Raw genomic sequence first — 23,902 nt, 5'->3', positions numbered from 1 at the left:
AATCAAGCCGCCGAACACCCTTGTTAAGGCTGGTATTTTTACTGGAAACTGAGGCACTGACCCATGAAGCGATTGGCTAGCGTCCTACAGGGAGACAGCAGCAGACCTGGGAATAGAACCCAGGAGTCCTGCTTCCCAGTAGCCCCTGCCCTAACCACTAGGGCACACCTCCGACACAGCAAGGAATAGAATGCAGGAGTCCTGCCTTCCAGGGGGTACCACGATAGTCTCCCTTCTGCCAAGCACCCTGCCAACCCATGTGCTAACCCAGGAGTGGGAGAAGGAGAACAGCCTCTGGAATTTAACCGGGTGGAGGAAGTCTCATACCCACAAACGATGCCACATACGTGTGGGGAGCGCTGGTCAGACACGGGATTGTCCTTGGACATACGCAGAGATCTCTGGCCAATCAAGGGCCTTCCCTCAAGCCTGGGCAGGGAGCCCCATTCTTCTGGCAAGGGGCACTTGGCCTGGCCAGGAGGTGAGGGCAGCTGGGGTCGAGGGGTTGGCCAGTGCAAGGGAGGCAGCGGTTTCCAGTGGCCGCACTTCCACCCCTGCCAGTCACGCCAATGCCAGCACCCTGTGGGCGGCAGACACCAGACATCTGCACTGTCCAGGTCCACACACACTCCAAGGGCTGTGGTGGTGGGTTGGCTGAGAGAGAGCAGGGCTGGGACGGGGGGTGGGGTGCCCTGGGGGAGACCCAAAGAAGGGTAGGGCCATCCCGCTGCCTCCGAGCATCCCCCAGGGCACGGGGAATCCTAGCCCTTCTGAGTCAGACGCCCGCAGCTGCCGGACAAGCAGCTCTGCAGGGTCTCCAGGGGGTGAGGCTGGAGTAGAGAATGGGAGCAGGGCTTGGCAGCATCCTGTAAGTGAAGGGGTTTGAATGGAGGCCTTCCCCTATCACCACCCAAGAGGGGTTCACTTTCCAGGGCAGGGGGTTGGTGTGGTGGATTGAGAGGGAAACACTGGGAGTAGGTCATGCTTCGGAGGGGCAGGGTTCATGGGGTCATAAGGCAGTTCCAGGTTGGTGGGAGTGGGTTTGATCCTCTGATTGGGGAACGCAATTTCCCTCGTTACAATCAAAGCCCCTGGGTCAGCATTCCTTGTTGGAGCCCTGCAGGATCCGCTGCTGTCAGCTCCGGGTGGGCTTTGCTGTGATTACAGTGGGGTGATTGCTACCAGAAGGCAATGGGGGTCCTTCTCTCTGGGTCCCCGGGTGAAATCCATGCGTCAGAGCTGGAAGGAACATGCTGGAAAAAGGGGCTACATGCTTTCAGTGTCTGCTCTGTGGGGATCTGCCGTCTGCTTGGCTGAATGCACAGACAGGGCGTGAGCTGCTCTGGTTGAGTTTTGCTAGCAGTGCCCCTGGTCTGTGTTGTGGTCAAGGCTGGGCAACAGCATCCTGGGTGGCATTTCCTGGACTGAGGCTCTGGGCCTGCATTGAGGCTGGGGGGCTTTGTCCCGATCCCCTGCATCTCTGCTGGGTGTGCATGCCCAGGTCACATTGCCGTGGGCTTAACCAACTGGCTCTGCCCTGGGCCTAGGCTTTCCCTGTGTCTCGGCTGCGTGGCAGCGCCTTGAACAGGTGCTCATGTCAATGCCAGGTGGCGCTGCCCCATATCGAGGTGGGCAGCAGTACCCGGCGGGCTAGCCAAGGAGGAGACTGGCTCTCTCCCGGCCAGCGCTCATTGCCCGTCCTCTCCCTCTGCAGAAAGTTGGCGGGGGCATCCGGCAGTGGAAGCGCGTCTTCGCCGTTCTCCGCGCACACTCCCTTTACCTGTGCAAGGACAGGCGGGAGGCCGTGACCTACGTGCCGCCCCAAGGTGAGGAGGAGCAGCCGATCAGCATCCGAGCGTGCCTGGTGGACATTTCCTACAGCGAGACCAAGAGGAAGCACGTCTTCCGGCTGACGACCGCTGACTTCTGTGAATATCTCTTTCAGGCAGAGGATCGGGACGACATGCTGGCCTGGATCAAAGTCGTCAGGGAGAACAGCAAGGCCGAGGGCGAGGTGAGAGCCAGCATGGGGCTCCTGGCTCCCTCCAGGCCCCTGGCTCTCCGCAGACGCCCCGGCACTAACCACTTTGGTTCCCTCCAGATGTTTGCCTTCAGCTGCTCCTTCTAGGGCAGGGTTGGTCCAAGTGTGGGGCCTGCAGTTGCCCTCTTCTGGATGGAGGACCAGCTTATAGGGACTTCAAGTCCCAGCATGCCATCTTGGTGCACTGGGACTCCAAGTCCCAGCATGCCATGCTCTGCTTTGCCCGGATGGGTGTACTGGTACTCCAAGTCCCAGCATGCCATGCTTCTCCACCCAAGGAGACTGTACTGTACTGCATGCTGGGAATTGTAGTCCACTGGAACCTCACTACTCCCTGAAAGAGGAGAATGGGTCAGCCTCCTTCATCTTATGCTATTCGCTATAGCCTCTGGCTGGGCACAGTCCAGGGGCGCTGTATGTGGCAGGTGCATCTCCATTCCCACCATCCCTCTGCTCCCTCCCCCAATCCAGGCCTTGTGCCCCCTTCTTTACTCTGAATGAAGTCATTTCCCCCGGGGCCTGTCATCCTGCAGGGGCTGATGAGAGGAGGGCTCAGCAGAGGACAGGGCCAGGGTGATGGCAGCCGTCCTCCAGCCCCCTCTTTTCACTCAAGAGATGGAGAGGCCAGACCAGCCAGTTGGCTGACCAGCCAGATTCCCGGCTGATGGCTCCCTGTGGGTCAGTCCTGGTGAGATCCCTTCCCTGGCACTAAACTGTCCCTGCAGTGCCCGGGTCCTGAGCAGCTGGCTAGTGTGTTCGTTAGCTTATGGTGACCCCTGCTGGTCTGCAGAGGGATAATTACCTGAATTTCCAGGGATCCCAGGCATGAAGTTCCCTCTATATAGGCCTTGCTATGTAATGCAGCCGCGTGCCTGCAGGGCCCTCTGAGCAGCTGAGCGCACCAGGAGAGCTCCTCTTCCCTCCCTGGGGCACAGGCTGGGAGCAGTTTGGGCTGTAGGGCAGGAGAAGGGAAACCCCTGCTGATTTGATGTGGGCTGCACAATCCACCACTTCGGCTTTTGGAGAAAGTTAGCTGGGAGATTCTTTTAATTGTATGGAGAATTGAGCACGGCTCAGGGACACTACAGGGCTGGGAGCTGCCCTATGATCCATGCCCTGCTCAGGGCACTAGAGGGATGGGAGCTGCCCTAAGATCTGTGCTCAGCTCAGGGCACTAGAGAGGTGGGAGCTGCCCTAAGATCCATGCCCTGCTCAGGGCACTACAGAGATGGGAGCTACCCTAAGATCCGTGCCCAGCTCAGGGCACTACAGGAGTGGGAGCTGCCCTAGATCCATGCCCAGCTCAGGGCACTACGGGGATGGGAGCTTCCCGAAGATCTGGGTGGGAGCTTCCCTAGATCATGCCCAGCTCAGGCCCCTACAGGGGTGGGAGCTGCCTTTAATCCGTGCCCAACTCAGGCCCCTACAGAGATGGGAGCTTTCCTAGATCCATGCCCAACTCAGGGCACTACGGGGGTGGGAGTTGCCCTAATATCCTTGCCCAACTCAGGGCAGTACGGGGATGGGAGTTGCCTTAATATCCGTGCCCAGGTCAGGGCACTACGGAGGTGGGAGTTGCCCTAAGATCCGTGCCTAGCTCAGGGCACTAGAGGGGTGGGAGTTGCCCTAAGATCTGTGCCCAGCTCAGGGCACTAGAGGGGTGGGAGCTGCCCTAAGATCCATGCCTAGCTCAGGCTGCCCTGCAGGGGTTCCAGGAAGATCTTGCCGAGCGTGGAACATGTGGTAGTTCTCCTCTCCCCCGGCACCGGCCAGCTCTGTATTCTCACTGGCAGGGCATAGCAGTAGTGGAGCTGCTGGGGTTCAGAGGCCTGCCCCACAGCCCAGCCCCCCATGCGGGCTCAGTGGGGAGGCTGTGTTGAAGCTGGGGATCAGTAGGCAGTAGGATGGGGAGTGGTGAGAGGCGCCTCCCATGCTCTGGCCGAGCTGTGCCCTAGGAGTGTGATACGGGGGGGGGGGGGGGGTGCCCCACAGGGAATGATGCTGGTTTCCCCAGAGTTACGTGGGGCGCAGCTTCGTCCGCCCCACTGTCTAACCAGCTGCCTTTTGGGAGCCTGATCTCTGGGAACCCCCGGAACCTTCCCAAGCCAGGGACGAGAGCAAAGTGCCGTGCGCAGGGGACTGCTGCGCTGGTCATCCCAGGCACTGCAGGGTGGGAGCGTGTGCCAGGCCCCGGAGGGCTGGTCATGCCCCTTCGGCTGAGGGGGATCTCTCTGCCTGTGCCCGGTACAGCGCTCCCAGGCAGGCCTGTATTCCGGGACTCAGTCCCTGGTGCTTTGGTCCTGCCTGCCTGGCTGTGCCCATCAGAAGGATAATCAGCAGCAAAATCCTCCAGCCTGCCCCTGCTAGGGCCAGTGAGCCCCCCAGCCCCCGCACGAACCCCTCGCTGGGAAGGGGCTTGGCTGAAGGAAGAGACGACGCTCGCTTGGGCTCTGGTGCCAGACATGGCACTTATGCTCTCCCCTTCCTCTTGTCTTTGTGCCGCTGCAGGACCCCGGGTTTGCAAGCCAAGCACTTATCAACAAGAAGCTAAATGACTACCGGAAAGTGAGGTAAGGGCTCTGCGCGCCAGCTGCCGACCTGCTGGGGGGAGCCTTCCCCAGTGGTTAGCGAGCTAGCCTGCCACATGGGAGACCTAGGTTCAGTTCCCTGCTCTGCCTGTGTGGCCTTGAGCAAGTCACTTAGCCTCTCGGTCCAAGGGGCTGATTGCCTGGGAGGGTCGATACCTCAGAGATGGAGGCTAGAGCAGTACCATGTACAGACAGCTAGCAAACCTTCTGGGTGGCTGCACTGGGGGCGAATATCCAGAGGATTGTGTGTGGTTGGAGACACAGGACTCCTGGGTTCTCTGGGGCAAGTCACTTAATGCTCTGTGCCTGTAAAATGAGGTTCATAATACTGACCTGCCTCCTTAAAGCGCTTTGGGCCCTCAGCAGAAAGGTGCAGCGTGTAAGTGCCTGAGCTCAGGCCCGGCCTGGCCACAGAAGTGAATTTGCACCGAGTGAGCTAGATAACTGGCTGCCGTCCCTACCGGAGCAGTACGTCAGCCGGTTTTGTGTCAGGAAATTACCGAATTTAACCAAACCGACGTTAAGCACCGGGTGAATCCAGTCTGAGGGCACCTTGGCCAGAGATTTACACTGGTGCAGCTAGAGGGACTTAAGAACCCAAGCTGGATTCAAGTGGTGGCACTTTCCATTAGGGACCAGGGCTTGGAAGAGCTGGGAGCCTGCTGAGGGGGGGAGGGTGGTACTGCCATTAGCTGGGGACTTCTAACTGACATTGAGAGTAGGGCAGAGAGGGCCAAGCCAGGAACCGGCAGAACCTGCATTGCGCGTGCTGGAGGAGGCGCCCTCGGATGCCCCTGTAACATTTGGGCAGCAGAAGGTCTTGCCCTTGCTGCACTGGGTGTGCCCAGGAAGGGGGAGCCCACTGCAGTGTAAAGCACTGTGAGTAAATAGTGGAGTTAATTTGCATAGCTACTCCCAGGATGCCTTGCACTGCAGTTTTGCCACCAAAGCCTGCCCCCCTGTGCAGGGGTGGCTGTGATCCAGGGAGTGCTTGGTGTGAGGGTGGGGGTGAGAGGCCGGGGGCCAAGAGGAGAGGCTGAGCCCCCCGTCTGATCTCTCTGCAGCCCCTCTGGAACGAAACCAGACTCTTCCCCCAAGGGCTCGCGTGGGCTGGGGATCAAGGCCGAGTTCCTGAAGCAGACAGGGACGAGCGCCCCCCGCTCCCCAAGGCAGGACATGGCCGTGACTAAAGGTACACCCAGTCGCCGGCGTGGGGGGGAAGCATGCATGGCTGCCCGGGGCTGTGCATGTGTCGCGGTGCATTGAGTGTACACCTGGTGGGGTGTCTGCATTGGGGGTCTGGGCTCTGTGAGTCGCTGGGGATGTGTGGGGTGCGTGAGATTGTGGATCAACATCTACGTGCAGCAGTTAGGGGACCAGGTCAGACAACCCGGCCTCAAGCACCAGCCATTTGCAGCTGATCCACGATGTGGCTTCTCCTTCGGCACATGCAGCCAGCCTGCTGCCTGCAGCGTGGTCCAGTGTTCTGCTGAGATCTGCTCTGGGCCGAAGAACCACCGGGGGGAGCTGGGCCCAGCAAGAGGAGGTGATGCTGCTGAGCAGGGGGCTGTGCTCGGAAGAGCTCATGGACACGGTTGTCTCTGTGGGTTGAAGCTACACACCTGCCATCCAGGTGTGCTCCCAGATTCCTCGTAGCAGCATCCACAAGCGACGCGGTCTGCTGTCTCTGCTTGGCTAGGAACCTCCGCCCGCTCTGGCGGACAAAGACCTGGCCTCAGTTTGCCTTGCCTTCGTCGCCTTGTGGCTGGGTCACAGCAGTGCGAGAGATGTGGGCGGGAAGCAGTCGGCACCTGGGAACGCTGTCCACCGGCACAGAACGCCACAGCATGTCTCGGCACTGCCCGCTACCTTGAGCACATCTGGCTTGTCCTGCACTCCGTCCAGAGGCTCCCCTGGTGCCCCATGGCCGGGCCCAGGGGAGCGACACGATGGTCTGACGCTCCAGACCGAAGATCTCTGCTCCTCGGCCAGGCACAACACGCTGCAGGGACCAGCTTGGCTGCGGGGCAGACGGTGCTTTCTCGGGGCTGGTGCAAAGAGCTTCCCGGGAGCAAACGGCGGTCATAAACCTCGCCGCTTTCAGCTCCCAGTACTCAGTGCCTTGCTGGGACCGGCCTCCTCCAGCCTAGACCCAGAGCAATGGGCATAATTGTATTAACCCCCCCACGCCCCCAAAAACGCCCTCCAGAAACAACACTCCGCTGCACATGCGCCTCGCTCGGGGAGCGCACACCGTGCGTGCAGACGTCTGCTCAGTGGACAGCCGGCCGGCCAGTGCTCAGCTCCTGCGGGGCGAGAACCTGTCTGGAAGAGCCCAGATCATCACGGGTGGTGGGTGTGCGTGTGAGGTTGTGTTGGGGGCTGAAAGGCTGGGGGGGGGGGGGCATGTGCACCTGCCTGTGGTGGGGGGTGGTTGGGGGTCTTTATTCCCCGGGGTCTTGCTCTTCGGACACTGACCCAGAGTTTGGTTCTAGATGACGGTGCCCCCCCGAAAGCCCCTTGGGGCATCAACATCATGAAAAAGAACAAGAAACCTGCTCCGCGGGCCTTCGGCGTGAGGCTGGAGGACTGCCAGCCCGCCCCAGCCAACAAGGTAGGTCTGAGCCTGCGTCTGCCCCCTCTGGGCCCCCCGCCTGGGCAGAACGAGGGTGCGGCCCCGCCCACTCTGAGCGCCCCGCCTGGGCGGAATGAAGGCGCGGCCCCGCCTGCTCTGAGCACATCTACCCAGCTGTACCACCCTGCTCTGCCCGCGGGGCTGCTCTCAGGACCATCCACCCCTGGCCTAGGGATCGACTCCTCCCCTGGCCTGCTGCCCGCTGGCTGAGCAGCCAGCACGAGGCAGGGAGTGGACGTCCGTGCTGAGGAGCGTTGGCCAGCAGCATTCAGGAGGTGGGGACTGGGAACAGCTGTCGTTGCTGGGATCCCTGAGTAGGGAGGGCTCAGCCAATTGCAGCCCCTGTGCCCTTTTGCGGGGGCTCTTTCCCCACCCCCCCGCCGTTCTTTTGTTCTCATCTATGTTTTCTCCCAGTCTGGGCTCAAGGCCCAGCTGAGCCGGGGCCTGAACGGCGCTGCCGCCCTCTCTCCTTGCCCGGCTTTACTGCCAGGGCAAAGGTGGGGCTCCGCTGCCTTTGCTGGGGTGGGTTGGCAAATGCCACTCCAGCTGTGCCCATCTCTGATTCCCCCCACTTCTTTAACATCTGGCAACTGCCATTCCAGCTGTGCCCATCTCTGATCCTCCCTTCACATCTGGCAGCTGCCATTCTACCTATGCCCATTGCTGATCCCCCCCTTAACATCTGGCAGCTGCCACTCCAGCTGTGCCCATCGCTGACTCCCCTCCATCCCTTTCACGTCTGGCATCTGCTATTCCAGCTGTGCCCATCTCTGACTCACCCCCCCCACGCACCCACGCACATGCTGAGCAGTGGATCCTCCCTGTGGTCTCAGCTCCTTCAGGCCGTATCTGTTCCCTGCAGAACGTCCCGCTGATCGTGGAGGCCTGCTGCAAGGTGGTGGAGGACAAGGGGCTGGAGTACATGGGCATCTACCGCGTGCCCGGGAACAACGCTGTGGTGTCCAGCCTTCAGGAGCAGCTCAACAAGGGGGGCACCGAGATCAACCTGCAGGATGAGGTGCGGAGCCCGCTTGAGACAAGTTTCCTCCCTCAGCAAAACTCCCGTGTGTCGCCCCCAGAACTGGGGGGAGATGGACAGACAGGAGGGGAGGGTCACGCTGCTCTGTTGGAGCGGGGCACGTTGAGCCTTCGGATGCATCCACAGTTCTGGTATAAGTACAAGGGCCAAGCACCAGTCACTCAGGATTGGCCCGGCTGCCCATTCGTCAGGACGGAGGGGAGGGCAGGCCAAATCTGAGGGAGCAGCATTGTGACCTGGCGAGTGGGGTCACAGGTCCACTTGTGTCTGACCCGGCTGCCGAGGCTGCAAGGTTTGTCTGTAGGCAGAGCAGCCCCTGGGCGAGAGCCTGGCGTGGCCCCAGCCCCCGGGATGCAGGGCCGCAAACCAACAGGCTGCAGCTGCCTGCTGATGTTACATTGTGCAGGGCAGTAGTGGCCCAGCCGGCTAGTCCAGTGACTCTGCCCTGTAATAACACCCAGCAGGCACAGAGCAGCTTTCATCTCCCAGGCGCCCTGGGGGGCAGGAATGGGAATTAACCGGGGTGGGGGTGAGGGGTGGCAGGGACACGCTTTGCCTCGCATCTTCCTGTTAGCTCCTTTTCCCAGGGGGGCGGCGACACTTGTGGGGTGCGCCTGCTGATGGATGCTAGTGCCATTTATACCCAGCTTACCCGCTCTGCATCCCGCGGGGCTGAGCACGGCCGGAAGAGTTCGACTCCTCACTGCATATGGCTCTTGGCCCCTGGCTCCTGCTGTCCTGGAGGTGGCCAGGAGCCTCCCCGGTGCCCTCTCCTGGGCGGGCATTGCTAGTAGTTGCTCTCGCCTGATGTGGCAGAGGGGCTGGTTAGCTTGATGCTAGTGGTGAGGCCCCTGTGGCTTTCCCAGGCCTTGGGCTCTGAGGTTCCCCCCAGCTGTAACTGGGCACCCCACTGGCCAGCCTGACTTTGGCCTGCCTGCTCTCAGCCTTCCCACCTCAGGCAGCCTGCCCCCTAAGCATCGCCTCCTCTCCCCATACAGAGATGGCAGGACCTCAACGTCATCAGCAGTCTGTTGAAATCCTTCTTCCGGAAGCTGCCGGAGCCCCTGTTCACGGACGGTGAGTCTGGGGTATAGCCCTACCCCCCAGCACACACAGGCAGACGACACACGCACCCACACAGATCCACTGGTCTCAGGCACACACTCGCACACAGCTGGAGGACACACACACGCATGCACAGAGAATAAGGACAAATGCAAAGTACTCACTTAGGAAGGAACAATCAGTTCCACATACAAAATAAGAAACGATGGTGTAGGAAGGAGCATTGAGGAAAGGGGTCTGGGGGTCATAGTGCATCACAGGCTAAATGTCATGAGTTAATGGTGTGATGCTGTTGCAAAAAAAAAGTGAACATCATTCTGGGCTGTATTAGCAGGAGTGTTGTGAGCAAGACACGAGAAGTCATTCTTCCGTTCTACTCCACGCTGACTGGGCCTCAGCTGGAGTATTGTGTCCAGTTCTGGGCACCACATTTCAGGAAAGATGTGGACAAATTGGAGAAAGTCCAGAGAAGAGCCAACAAAAATGAATAGAAGTCTAGAGAACATGAGCTATGAGAGAAGACTGAAAAAATTGGGTTTGTTTAGTCTGGAGAAGAGAAGACTGAGAGGGGACATGGTAACAGTTTTCAAGTACATAAAAGGTTGTTACAAGGAGGAGGGAGAAGAATTGTTGTTCTTAACCTCTGAGGACAGGACAAGAAGCAATGGGCTTAAATTGCAGCAAGGGAGGTTTAGGTTGGACATTAGGAAAAACTTTCTAATTGTCAGGGTGGTTAAGCACTGGAATAAATTGCCTGGGGAGGTTGTGGAATCTCCATCACTGGAGATTTTTAAGAGCAGGTTGGACAAACATCTGTCAGGGATGGTCTAGATAATACCTAGTCCTGCCATGAATGCAGGGGCCTGGACTGGACTAGATGACCTCCGAGGTCCCTGCCAGTCCTAGGATTCATTCTCAGTCTCTCTCTCAGACACATGCACAGCCGGAGGGGGGACACACGTGCACACACACAGCCGGAAGACAGACAGACAGACAGACAGACAGACACACACACACACACACACACACAGATGTCTCTCACACACACGGTTGTGCACACACACACAGCCGGAGGGGACACGCGCGCACACACAGCTGGAGGGGACACACACAGATCCACAGGTCTCACACACGCACTTGTGCACACACAGCTGGAGAGAGCTCTCTCTCTCTCACACACCCACCCGTGCACTCCAAACTCCTCAGCCTCCCCTAGGATCAGGACTTGGAGTGCGGCTGGCTCTGATGTGTGTCCCTGCTGCCCAGTGGTAACCAGGTTCCCCTGCAACCTCTGACTCACTGCGCTGATGTGACTAAACCCCACTTGGAGCCCCTCCTCTCACCCCCACCTCCCTACTGGACGTGTGACCCCTTCATTGGCACACTGCTCTGCTCACTGCCTGGCGCTCTGCCCTGGGAACCCGTGGCCATGCAGCACCTCCCAGATCCCCCTAGCTATAGACTGCGCCACTTCCCTCGCTGTCTCTGCATGACCCATGTGTCCTCTGCTGCCAGCACTTCCTGAGCACCATGCTCCAACCCTAACCCTTCCGGGTACATGTCACTACTGTCACCCAGAGCCCGTTCGCTGCCCCACGTCCTTCCTTACCCCTCTGCCCCAGCGTGCCCACCCAGGCCCTAGCCGAATGCTGCCTTCATTCTGGCCTGGTGGCTCCTCTCTTCTCCGCCCCTCGTCAGCGTCTGTAGCAGGGCACCCGCCCCAGGCTTCACCCCAGCCCTGGCCCAGCGGGCACTTCCCCGGAGTGCTCCATCGGGGCCGTGCTTGGCAGGGCCATTGAATCCAGCCTCTCTCTGCGTGTCTGGCTTTCAGATAAGTACAACGATTTCATCGAAGCCAACCGGATAGAAGATGCCAGCGAGAGGATGAAGACGTTGCGGAAACTGGTATGGGGCCCTTCCCTCGGGGCTGCAGGTCCCTTGGGGACGTGGGGAACCCTCCGCAGGTCCCCTGGCCACAGCCCTCAAGCAGGGATCTCCCTCCGAGCCCCCAAACCTGCTGCCCATGGGTGGGGAGCAGGAGTCAGCCCCGTCCCAGGAACGACTCTCCCTGCCTTTCCAGTCTTGACCTGCCCAGCGTGTGAGGGGATCCCAGCCCTGTCCTGAGGCTAGGGGTGGGGGAAGAGCCCCCTGCCTTGCTCCCTCTTCTGGCCTGCAAAAGGGGAGGTGTGTGCAGTGGAGGGCAGAGGAAAAACAGAGGAGCCGATCCGGGATGAGGAGGGTCCTAGCGGGGAAGGCGTGAGGCTGGGGTGGGGAGGTGGGGGTCCCCATCCCTCTCTGTGGCTGGCCAGGCATTCATGCTGCTTCTGCTCCCGCCCCCCCAGATCCGGGATCTGCCGGGACAATACTACGAGACGCTCAAGTTCCTGGTGGGGCACCTGAAGACCATCGCGGACCACTCCGAGAAGAACAAGGTACCGTTGCCACCACCTGCACTCCACCCAGCCAGACCGTGTGGCGCAGCCAGCCCCCGCACCCTGCTAGAGAGCCTGGGGTCCCCAGGGTGCGGGTTCTCTGTGTGCAGGACGCCTGGTGCTCTCCAGGGCCCAAGTGCTCCGTGGTCTGTGCCCCAGGCCCCCAGCAGGGCGTGGACGTGAAAACCTACAGCCGAGTCCCTGAGCAGTGCTGCGTGTTCTCTGCATTGGTGCCGAATGGGTATCTGGGGTCTCAGCTGGGATTGCATGCAGGGCGGCCAGCCCCTCTTTCTGCTTGTGTGGCTGCCACGACACGTCTGCCGTGATCAGAGCTAGCATGGACGTGTCTGCCCGAGCAGCGGGCCCCGCCTCCAGCTCCAGAAGTAAACATGCCCTAAGTAACTTGCCCAAGGTCACCCGGGAAGTCTGTGATGGAGAAGAGGATTGGTCTCCCAAGCTCCAGGCTAGAGCCCTGCCAGCTGGGATATCCTCCTTTCCTGGACCGGGAAGATAGGCTCAAAAGCCAAGTGGAGAGAGAGGCAGCGTTCTCTAATGGTTAGAGCAGGCAACTGGGAGTCAGGACAGCTGGGTTCTGTCCCTGACTGTGACAGTGTTGTCCACTGCCTCAGTTTCCCCATCTGTAAGAAGGGGATGATCACCCTAACCCACCGGTGCTGGGAAAGTGACTGAGAGTTCATTAATGAATTGGTTCATATGGGTGTGACGAGAGCAGGAGGGACAGGTTGCAGCGAGGCCGATGGCAGGACAGGGTGTTTGCCTGCCCTTTCCCCAGGCTGGGGGTTGATGAGATTTTATCGCTGGGATCTTACAGCCCAGGGCCTTGGCATGAGACTCTCCGATACCAGAGGGGGGCCCCCCGGGCACAGTCTGTGCTCGGGCTGCTGACAGTGGGGTGAGAGCCCCCCTGGGATGGGGTTTCCTGGGGCTGGTTGCCAGGACTGTAACCCCCTGCCCTGTCTGCAGATGGAGCCCCGGAACCTGGCCCTGGTCTTCGGCCCCACGCTGGTCCGGACGTCCGAGGACAACATGACAGACATGGTGACGCACATGCCAGACCGCTACAAAATCGTGGAGACCCTCATCCAGCATGTAAGTGACAGGTGGCCCCTTGCGCAGCCCTGCGCTCTACTGGGCCCTCGGTGCCCTGCTCCCCCCAGCACTTTACTGGGCAGGATGGGCCCCCAGTGCCCTGCCCCACCTGCTCCCCCCAGCACTTTACTGGGCAGGATGGGCCCTCGGTGCCCTGCTCCCCCCAGCACTTTACTGGGCAGGATGGGCCCTCGGTGCCCTGCTCCCCCCAGCACTTTACTGGGCAGGATGGGCCCTCGGTGCCCTGCTCCCCCCAGCACTTTACTGGGCAGGATGGGCCCCCGGTGCCCTTCCCTCGCCTGCACTCCCCAGCACTTTACCGGGCAGGCTGGGCCCCTGGCACCCTGCTCCTCCTGCTCTTTGCCCATCTTACCAGACTGAAGGGAAACTTCCCTCCTTGGAAGCCGAACGTCAGCGGCTCGGGGTTGGACTTTTCTGCACAGTCGGGATCTGCCGCGTTCAGCTCCTAGTGTGGGGCAGCGGGGGGCGGGTGCCCCGGGGCAGTGGGCCAGGCTGGAGGGGAGGGGGGGCGCCAGGCTGTGGGGTGGAGAGGCCTGCAGAGGCAGACTGGGACTCATGCATTCAAATCTCCACGCCGGGCGGGGGCGACACGGGAGTGAATCTGGCAGCAACCAGGCGCCAGTCACACACCCCCGCAGCCTCCCTTGCCCCTCCCTCCCCCCGAGATGTTGTACTGCCGTCCTGCCGTGCTCTGACCCTCGTCCCCTCTCCTTGCCCCCGCAGTCGGACTGGTTCTTCAGCGACAAGGAGGACAAGGGGGAGAAGGTGAGTCCTGGGCCGGGGGAGGAGGGGGGTTGACTCCCTGGCTGCCAGTGGGCACCTGTCTAAGCCATGGGAGGGCTGCTTGCTTCTGGGGGTAGCCGGTCTCCGAACGCACCCGCTGAGCTCTGCATGCATGGCCCGTGTGACGCCAGCCTGGGGGCAGCCTCTGTCCTGCCCCCTGCTGGAGACCCCGGTGGGGGGGGAGGCCAGCCGGTTCCCTATGTGTGAACAGCGCCCCCCTCTGCCCCTGGGGAAGGACCCTGCCAGGGTGAGCAGCTCCGCTTGGGGAGTGCTGTCCAGCACGGCCGCCCGGCTGGCAGGGCAGGGGGCACTCGGCAGACAGAGCGGAAGGGAGTCAGGGGGCTGGGCCCAGGGGCTCCTCTGCTCACCACTCTCCCCCTGCTGCCGTTCCAGACCCCTGTGGACGAGAAGGAGGCGCAGTTGGTGCCAAACATCGAGTACCTGCTCCCCAACATCGGGAGGACAGTGGTGCCAGGGGACGCCTCAGGTGAGGGGGCTGGTCTGGGGTGGGGGCGCGGGGAAAGGCTCTAGTCGTGGGGCCATCAGGACCGGAGAAGGAGTGACCTCGCAGGCAATCCACCTCCACGGGAGTTACTGGTCCACTGCCCCTGGGCCAGGCCAGGGCTCCCCCCACCAGGCACCCCCCCGGGCAAGCTTGGCACCCCCCTCTCAAGCAGCTGCTGATCCGCAGGATAGCTGGGCACCTGCCCTAAGTGACCCAGGAGCTGCCCGTCTAGCAGCGGCCACAAGCCTTCCCGGGCAGGAGGAGGGGCATTTCCTCAGGCCACGCCCACTGCTGAGGATTGGGTGTGATGGGGAGGCTGGCACCCAGGAACAACAAGGAGCCAATCACTGCCCACGGGCTGGTTACCAGCTGCTGTTGGGCTCCCCCTAGTGTTACTGCCAGGAAGTGCTGGTCTAGTGTCAGTGAGTTCCCCAGGTCCTCTCCTACGTATACTCCATGATAGCTGCTGTTCCCGAGTCCCCCGCTAGGCCCCATCGCGGAACAGTCCAGGTAACAGCCATCAAACCACAGGGCTGCCCGTTGTTCCCTCACTAGCCAGCCAGCCCCAGCAACTCTGCCACCGGTCTGCCTGTGTCCTGTGCCTGGTCCTCTCCCCTGGCTCGAGCTGCGCATGGGGAGCGCAGCGGCTTTGAAATGACGTTTATTCTTTATGCTCTTTCCTTAAACGTCTCTCTGCTGTCTCCTCCTCCTTCTCCTCTTCCTTCTCCTCCTCCAGCGGATCTCCTGGAGCTCTAGAGCGGGTACGGTGCTGCTGCCTGGGTGCATTGCTCATGCTCTAATTCTGTCGGGTGATCGTGCGAGAGCGGGTGCAGGAGGGGAGCCGGATCCCTGCGCCCTCCCCCCGGGAAGAGCATCCCCCACCCCTACCCCACGGCGCTGGCCGCAGCGCACGTCACCCCGTGACCCACGTGGTCTTTCTTCGGCCATGGGTGGGGGGCAAGCCCCCTAGTACCTGTATAACCCCCAGCTCGACACCCCCTGGTTTGGTTCATCGCTCTTGCACCACCATTGTAGTCAGAGGATGAATGATCTGGAACACTCCCCTCCCCCTCACACACACATTCACCCACAGCTTTGGATACAAGGGGGCACTGCCGCAGACACGCAGTTTTCTCTGGGCTTTGCTCTGTGAGGGAGCACAGGGGAGCCCCTTGCCCCTCTGCCACCCAGCAGCATTGAGTGAGAGGCCTGCTGGTCCTGGTGCCCATGTCCCCGGTGCTTGGCATAAGCCCACCTGAGCCGTAGCTGGGCGCAGGGGGAGCCTTGCCAGCTGGGTTCTGTGAATGCCAGGAGTGTGAGCCTGGCCATGTGAGTGGGTGCGGGGGATTCCTCTGGAATCAGATCAGCTGGTGCCACCCACCCCAGGGTGCTGAGGTCAGCGGTGGGCCCTTGGGAGACCCCAATCCCTCTGCCTGCCCAGGGTGCAGAGACTCCCCTTCAACCCTGGGCCTCTCCCCTCTGAGCCTTCCCAGTGGCCACTCAGCCCAGCCCCATCCTGGCTGCGCCCCCCAGCCCCACATGACCCCTGTGCCCCCAAGGAGCCCAAGCTGACCCACCAGCCCCCATGGTTCACAGCACGCTCTTCCCAGTGGTGGCTGGCTGCAGGTTTGGGGGCAGGGATTCCAGATCCTCCCAGGGGTCAGCGTTCCCCTCCTGGCTCCCCCTCTCATAAGCACCAGCCGTGAGTCCCATCCCTTCGCCAGGGTGGGGTGCAGGGGTCATTGTGTTTGTCCTTGTGCTTCTCAGTGTGGTGGAGTGGGGGCTGGCGCGGTGGGTGCATCCTCTCCCTCCCCTTAACCTGCTTGTGAGACATTGCAGATTAACACACGCCCCCCCCCACGGCCTTCGCCTGTGCATTCCTTGGGGCTTGCCCCTCCTCCGACCCAGTGAGAGACTTGGACTCAGATTCGGAGCAGGCAGCCCGTGGGCAATACTGAGCCGCATTGGCCCTTTGCTGTACAGCCTCTGGGGTCCCGCCGCCCCGGGTGTCCCCGGCTGCTGGAAATAAGTGTCGCTCCCTGACTTCAGCTGGAGTTTCCACCACCAGAGATCAGCTGGTGGTCCCCCTGCTAAAAACCTCCCTGCACCTCCCTGCTGTAGTAGTGTGGGGGGGGGCATCACCCCTGGTGGCTGCTCCCAGCTGAAGGAGACCCCTTCTCTAGCACCCGTGGAAGGAGCTTGGGCCTTGGGGCCTGCAGGCCCTGAGTCTGAACTGCATGGAGGGTCAGTGACACGTGTGTGGCCGCGGGGGATCAGTGCAAGGGGGCCCTAGTGTAAATGGGGATCGGGCCCCTCTGGGTCTAAGCCGAGCTCAGTGAACATGTCCCCAGCATCAGAAGAGAGAGCTCCCTGGTTTGCACTGGGGCGCGTGAGCGCTGCATAACCCTGCCTGGGGCCTCCCCATCCCCAGGGGAAAGCCCAGGTGCCCGCGGAGTAACTCCTGCTGTGTTCTCCCATTGCGCCACTGTCACCTTTCACCCCATCCCTCCATCCGTCCTGGGCTCGTGGCTCCATTCCGTTGGCGCCATTGGTAGGAGCCGTCCGGCTGCTGGGTGGGTGATGGGGCACCCGTCCGGCAACTGGGCGTTTCTCGGCTGGGCGTGGGTCTTTTTTTCTCGTTTCCTTTTCTTTACCCTGTGGCGGTGGCCGTTCTTTTCCCACGTGCTGTGATTAACCCAGCGGTTGTGTGACCGGGGTGTGGGGGTCGCATGCAAATGGACAGAGGGACCCAGAGATCATTGTAGGCTGCCCTCCTGGAAGCTCCTCCCATGAGGCCAGAGATCCCCAGAAAGCTCCCCCCAAGTCTGGCTGCCATGGCTTGGCCAGCCGGAGCTGGGAGAAAATTTGTGGCTGAAACCTTTTTTCTGGCATCAGCAGCACCAGAACATTTGACAAATTCGCATCAGTTTTGCCAAATTATTCCTTTTGAACGGGGGGAAAATAAATTTGACAAAACCAAGGGCTTTGGGGACTTTATGCAAAGTGCCCCAAATTCCGCTGTCCTGGCGCCCTCCCGACAGCTACTCCTGGGCCTGGTTAATTTCCCAGCCCGGGCGCCCCACTGCCAGTTCTGGATCAATCTGGATGCTGATCGTGCTATTGATTAGAGCCACACATGGAGGGAGAGCTTGGGGGTGCCCTTGAGAACTGTCCCTCTGCTGTGATGCCCATACACCCCCTAGCTCCCCCCACCCGCTAGCAAAGACATCCCCGCCCACCCTAATCTCTGCTCTGTCGTTTGCCTTACAGATTCAACCAATGACAGCTCTGCCAAGTCGAAGGTAAGGACTCCCGTGGGACTCGCTGAAGTCTGGGGCCAGGGGTCCTGTGTTTGCTAAAATCTCCAGCTTTGCTGGGCCTCGGCCTCTGGCCTAGCGAAAGGGGCAGGAAACCCAGGGTGGAAATTTGGCTTTTTACCAATAAATCCTGTTGCTGTAAAAGCACAGAGCAGCTTGCATGGCCCTTCCCACCTCAGTCCTGGGCCGTGCTGTCCTGTCCTCCCGAGAGCAGCCAGACGGGGGGTTGTGGGATTGCCAACTCTGTATGAGGGAGGGAGGTCGAGAGGTTTACATGGGTCTAATGAGGCAGGAGAAAGCCTCAAGGTGACCTTGCAGATCACAGGATGGTGGCATGGCCCAGTGGGTAGGACACTGGCCTGAGAGTCAAAGACAACTGAGTTCTGTTCCTGCCATGGCCTGTTGTGTGTCACTGCTCTCTCTCTGCCTCAGTTTCCCCTCTCCCCTTGTCTATTTAGCTCCTTTGGGGGAGGGAGTGTCTTGACCAGTTTCTCTGAGCAGACCGCCCAGCCTGGCCCTGATCCTGACATGGGGCTGTGCACATCTCTGCAGTATCCAGAATTGTAACTCTGGTTCACTCGACGTATGTGTCATGCTGACACGTGACATGGTTCCTAACTGCGTGGGCTGCCTGAGCCCGGCCCCTTCCCAGGAGCTGGGCTGGGTCTAGCTCTTCTTAGCGTCCGTCCCAGTGGTTCTGCTGGGACAGGGAGGAGTGGGAAGGCACATGCAATCCTGTGCCCTGAGAGATGGGCACAGGACCAGGATAGCAGCCTCCATTTCCCCAGAATGCACTGCACCACTATGGGACAGTGGCCTAAGTACTTCCCATAATGCACCACAGCATGATTGGATGGCACCCCTGATTTTCCCAGAAGGCACTGCTGCAGCAGAGCGGCTGTGGCCAGGTTGGTGGCCTGAGCGCTTGGTGCGAAGCTGCCAGGGGCACAGACAGGCTCGTGGGCGGCAGGGACCGGGGCCGTGGCACTAAGCCGGGTGGTTCTCTCTCCAGCAGGGCTCGGGGGTGCCCCGGAAGGATCAGTACAGCAAGGAGCTGCTCGCCATGTCCTTCATCGCCGCTGTCAACCGCAAGAGAAGGAAGCGGCGGGAGGCCAAGCGTTTGGGGAGCAGCACGGACGACGACTCGGAGCACGAGGCCACCAAGGGCGCCAGCAAAGGCAGAGCCGAGGAGGCCAGAGGCGGGGGCTCGGAGGAGGGAGAGGCCAAGGGGCCGGGGTGTGGCGCGGCCCCCGGAGAGCCAGGCCCAACGCGTGGTGCTCTAAGCCGCCGAGCGGGCACAGAGGAGCAGGCGGGACCGAGGGAGCCAGCGCCGGACACCCGGTCCATCGTCTCGGGCTATTCCACCCTGTCCACCATCGACCGCAGCCTGTGCTCGGAGGTGCAGTCTGTGGCCGAGAGCCGAGGCGAGGAGGCGGACGACGAGCGCAGCGAATTCAGCCACGTGGAGACGGACACGGAGAGCAGCTTCCTGCCGGGGAGGGCGGGGCCAGGCGCCGGGCAGGGGCCCGAGGCGGAGAGCGGCGAAAAGGAGAAACTCGCCCGGGCCTCCTTCAACTCCCACCGGCTCATCCAGTGCGACACGCTGGCCCGCAGGAAGCTGGCGCGGCCCTGGCTGGACAGCGACTCGTCCACCAAGGGCAGCCAGGAGTCCCTGCAGCCCCCGGGGGCTGGTGGGGAGCCGTGGGGCAGCGGGGCCCCGACCAAGCCCTCGCTGACGGAGCAGATCCGCCTGCGTCTGCGCGGCTCGGCCGACGACATGCTGGCCGTGCGCCTGCGTAAGCCCCACTCCCCGGAGACGCGGCGCAAGAAGAGCTCCTGGCGGCGCCATACGGTGGTGGTGCCCGGCGGCCTGAAGGACCTCAACTTCAACGAATGGAAGGAGCAGCAGGCGCCGGGCCAGGGACCCCCCGTTGGTCCCGAGCTCTGCCCCCCGGATGCCAGCGCCTCCTGCAGGGACCTGCACAGAGACAACAAGGACTCGGGCCTCAGCAGCCTGGAGTCGACCAAGGCCAGGCCCTCCTCGTCCTCGGCACTGAGCCACCAGGGCGGCGCCGGTGAGCAGCTGCACAGTAAGGGCCTGGAGGGGAACCCAGGCGACCGGGGCCCGGCTCCCACCCGCGCAGCTTCCTTCCGCTTCCACCAGTGTCTCTAACCCCTGCGTCCCCCGGAACCCGAGGCCTGACTGTCTCTGCTTCCCTCCCCCACATTTCTCTCACCCCCTGTGCTGCCTCTTGTGGCCAAGGCGGCGGTTCCCCATCCACCCAGAGCCAGGCGCCGCACAGAGGTTGGAGCACCTCCTAAGGGCCAGCAGCCACTCGCCCTGATTTTGCCGGCTTTGGCATTTGTCATGGGGCTCCCTAGGCTGGCGGAGACGCCCCTGCCCTGCCCTGGCCGCGCTGCCTAGCTGGCACTCGGGCGCAGCGTTGATTGAACGACCCTCCCTCGGTTTGGGCATTTAATCGTGGGTCTGTTTGATTTGTCTCCCTTTTTAAGACTCCCCCACCCCTGATGTTGCCAGGCCAGGTCTTGGGGGGGAGGGGGGATCATCTGCAGCTCGGGGTGTCCCGGCCTCGCCACAGAGCCAGGATCCCAGCCCTTTGGGTCCAGCTGCGGACGGGCGGGCACAGCGCATCCACAGAAAGCACTTGGCCTGAGACAGGCAACCCCGCCCCAGCCTCCTGGCTCTCCCAGCTCATCTCCCTGCATGGCTGCCAGACCTGCTCCGCTGCCCCCCAGACCTCACAGTTCCTGCCTAGTGCTGCTCCTGGTTGACTAGGGGGTTAGGGGTGGGGGAAGGATGCTCCAATTTCCATGAGACCATTGCTAGCCCCCAAACCTCCTCACAGCAGGAGCTGCTGCCTCTGAAATCTTGCCACAGCTCTGGCATCACATTACTGTGCCCCTCCGCCTGCCCCCCTTGGCTCAGAGAAAGTGCCCCCTAGTGTGCAAGGAACTGTTGGGTGGCTTTGAACAGAGGGTCCCTGGCACCCTAGTCTTGCCCACCCCAGAGAGCCACCCCCCCTTCCCAAGCCAGTTCTCCCACCCCGGGTCAGTCCAGGGTGAGCGAGGCGGCTGTAGAATGGAGACAGGAGGCTGCACAGACACAGCGCCCGCACGTGGGCTTTGCTCATGAGCGTGAGCGTTTTCCTGCTGGCTCGTAACACTGGCGTGTGCATGTGTGTGCACATGCACCATTCACGTGTGTGTGCATGCCTGCGTGCGCATGCCTGTGCACCAGTTGCACGTGTGCATGTATACCGTTCGCGTGTGTGTGTGCACCATTTGCACGTGTGTGTGTGCACGTGTGTTCTGTGGCTGTGCCCTATGGAGCACGTGCCTGTGGGTGCCTGTGTCCAGCCTGATTCAGTGTTGGGTAATTGGTAGATGGAAGTGTGTTGGCATCGTTGGCACCTGAGCCAGGAGTGTGTGTGCTGGGGCTATTGGCACATGCTCAGTGACCACATGCCCGCTGGCACCAGGTGCGGGATCCACTCGTGTGAATGCAGGGAAATGTCCCTTGTGCCAAGGGGCCCTTTGTTCCCCAGCCCCTCCCCTGGGCCAGGCCGTGCCGGGTCTTGCTCTCTGCCAGGGAGGAGGTGCTGGGGGCAGGCGGTGCTGTTGTTTGCCAGCCTCAAAGGCACGGGCTGGGGAGGCGTAGGAAGGGGGCTCGGGCCACGGCTGGTTCAGTGCTTCCAGGGGCCGAATTCCCTCTGGGCATGGGAGTTTTCCTTGCACGCCCCCAGCCTCATTTTCGGCCCCCCACACCCACCGCCCCGGTGTGCCCGTCACCATCCCCCCGTGTAGATGCTGGTGGGTCTACCCACCCCATGTGTGGCAGGGAAGCAGAGGTACGTGGGCCAGCCAGGAACATCAGGGGAGGAGGGAGGAATCCTGGTCCCATTGCAGTCGATAGCTCCATGGAGTTCAACCCTGAGCACTCGGCAGCTGCCATCCCTCCCCCAACACGACCCTCAGCTGTTGTCTGCGGCCCGAGGCCTCCTGCCCCTGCCCCTGGACAGGCGGGTTCACGCTCCGCGGCAGAGCTGTGCAAAGCCACCTGGGATTAGGCAACCCGGTGGGACTCGGGCGCTGCCAGCGGGGGTGGGCTCGTGTCTTTGGCAGGCTCAGCCTGGCTGGGCAGCCCCCTGCCAACCGGGAAATGGCCCAGGGTAAACCCATAATGCCCACTTGTGCCATCCGGCCCTGAGCCTCTTTCTAGCTGGGGAGGAGCGAGTTCTGGGCAGCCCAGTGTTAATGCTCCAGACCTGGTGCCGTGTGACTGCGAACGCAGCAGTGCCTGTGCCCCAGGCTGTTTAATCCTAGTCCCGGCTTTTAACCTTACCAGCTTGCTTCCTCTCTCGCCCCCACGTGCCCAGTGACAGGCCTGGTGTGTTTGCGTCTCACAGCCCGGTTGGTTCCCCCTCAGCACTCACTGGCTGCCCCTTGCCCCGCACCTGCCCAGAACAGCTGGGCCTATGCACCCGCAGTGCCCAGTGGGCCCGGGAGCCAGTGCACCCCTGGATAGAGCAGCTGCGGCCAGAGCACAGAGCTAACTCAGTTTGAATCCAGGGCTTGCTGGACTCGGAGCGTGTGCACCTGCTCAGCCCTTGGAATGCGCAAGGCCCGTAGCAGTCAAACCTCCCATCCTGCAAAACTCCCCTCACCCGCCCCTGCTGGTTTCACCCGGGCACTCGTGTGGGGTTTGTTTGCTGTCATCTCGCCAACGTCCCAGTGCTTGTGCCACCCGCCCCGCTGGGGGCACCGGTCATGGCCTTGCGTCTCAAAGCGCTTTCGCACCCGTCGGGCCAGAGTTTGGGTTAGGCCGGCGTTAAGGGAGCCAGTGGGAACTGGGGAGAGTGCTGCAGGTAGGTGAGGCTAATCTTATACAAGCTGGACTTTGGCTGGCCCTGGCAGCCTGTCTCTCGCTACAAACAAAGTGCCAAGGAAGAGTTCTGAGTCCGAGAGTTGCAGGCTGCATTTCTCAGCGTCAGGAGAGCCGACGCTGGCGTGAGATCATTCATCCCAGGGACTGTGTATTGATTCCATGCACAGAAAGTCCCACTTTCTACCAACCAAGCAAACAGCTGTCATCCTATGCAGCTGTTTATATTTTTCCTCTTGAAAATGGTAAACTGTGTTTTCATGCTGCTAGACTATGGGTCCCTTTTAGTCTGAAATTAAAACCAACCCTCCCCCCGCCAAATCCAGTGCACCCGTCTCTGTGTTTAGAAAAAAGCCACCTGCAGCCCCATGCCAGGCGATTGTCCTAATGAACTAGGGGGACTGGCTCTGCAGCGAACATCCATCTGTCCTCTACTGCGCTGGGGCTACCAAATAACGCCACGCCGCATCTTCCACTACGAACTGCAGCCATTCCAATGAGAGGCCTTGGGAGGATTTTAAAAATAAAATAAAATAAAAAAATCTTACTCCAGTTTATGCATCATTCTCATACTTTATGCAAATAATTGCTGTAAAGTTTTGTTGTTTTCATTTTTCGTGTAAATATTGTCTTTAAACGTGTAACATATTACAAAGAATTTATAAGGATTTTTTAAAGAAGTTTCGCTCATTTAAAAAAAAAACAAACCCAGAAGAAAACCACCAAGTGCTGTAACAGTGTTGAATTTTTAAAACCTTCCTGCATGAGTCATTTTTTTTCCTTGATGTGTTGTAAAAGGTCAGACATAGCTATGGAATATGCAAAACTAAACAAACAAACAAACCCCACCTGGTTTGGGACTAGCCCTCGCCGACGTACAGTTCTATATATTGGAAATAAACTGGCGGATTCAAGGAACAGTCTTTCTGCTTTTATTGATCTGGTCACTTGGCTTTTTAGCAACCAAACTTACCTGCGTGGGCCAGCCAATTCCACCACCATGCACTTAAGGGGCGTATCTGACACCGAACTCAGCAACTGCCTGGGTTGGCGCTGGGCGCGCTGGATCGTTGGATGGTGCATTACGGCAGTTCCCATGATACCACTCGTGGGCCTCGTGCACCTTCTTAACTCAGGGCCTTTGGACAATCCCGCAGGGCTGGTAATGTGATGGTGACTCAGTGACGTCTCATGATGTGGGAAGAAGGGGCAGAGCTCGGGTGAATAGGGGATGCAGCCACAAAATAAACTCCCCCCATTTGGGCAAGACGATGCCAGGTCGGGGTTGATCAAGGCTCCCCACCTCACATGACTGTCTCTGCAAAAAGGGGCAGTGGGGGTGCAGCTGCAGTCCCTGTTAGCATCGTTATCATTATTACTTGTCTTACAGGATTACCCAGCAGTCCCAGTGCTGGAGCAGGGCCCCATGGCGCTAGGCACTGTACAGACACGAGGGCTGTGGC

The 23,902-nt window shown here is 60.7% G+C and overlaps 1 protein-coding gene across 10 annotated transcripts in view; it reads left to right on the top strand.

The window, feature by feature from the left end:
- Window positions 1-23,359, top strand: part of ARHGAP23 (Rho GTPase activating protein 23) — a 123,498-nt gene extending 100,139 nt beyond the window's left edge. For 5 of the 10 annotated variants that reach the window (XM_030541618.1, XM_030541615.1, XM_030541612.1 and 2 more), the window contains 13 exons: window positions 1,715-2,014; window positions 4,550-4,611; window positions 5,694-5,821; window positions 7,125-7,243; window positions 8,127-8,282; window positions 9,302-9,380; window positions 11,200-11,273; window positions 11,711-11,800; window positions 12,785-12,910; window positions 13,655-13,696; window positions 14,108-14,201; window positions 17,490-17,521; window positions 18,549-23,359. In XM_030541618.1, the coding sequence (XP_030397478.1) occupies window positions 1,715-2,014; window positions 4,550-4,611; window positions 5,694-5,821; window positions 7,125-7,243; window positions 8,127-8,282; window positions 9,302-9,380; window positions 11,200-11,273; window positions 11,711-11,800; window positions 12,785-12,910; window positions 13,655-13,696; window positions 14,108-14,201; window positions 17,490-17,521; window positions 18,549-19,709 (2,463 nt within the window). In that variant the 3' untranslated portion in view covers window positions 19,710-23,359. Of the gene's footprint in view, window positions 1-1,714; window positions 2,015-4,549; window positions 4,612-5,693; window positions 5,822-7,124; window positions 7,244-8,126; window positions 8,283-9,301; window positions 9,381-11,199; window positions 11,274-11,710; window positions 11,801-12,784; window positions 12,911-13,654; window positions 13,697-14,107; window positions 14,202-14,955; window positions 14,981-17,489; window positions 17,522-18,548 lie in introns of all 10 variants that reach the window. The other 5 variants (XM_030541621.1, XM_030541622.1, XM_030541614.1 and 2 more) reach the window with 5 other exon arrangements.
- The last annotated feature ends 543 nt before the right edge of the window (window positions 23,360-23,902 follow it).

Source organism: Gopherus evgoodei, chromosome 23 (genome assembly GCF_007399415.2).
Source record: "Gopherus evgoodei ecotype Sinaloan lineage chromosome 23, rGopEvg1_v1.p, whole genome shotgun sequence".
In the NCBI taxonomy this organism is placed as follows: Eukaryota; Metazoa; Chordata; order Testudines; family Testudinidae; genus Gopherus; species Gopherus evgoodei.
This window is presented reverse-complemented; position numbering and strand designations above follow the sequence as displayed.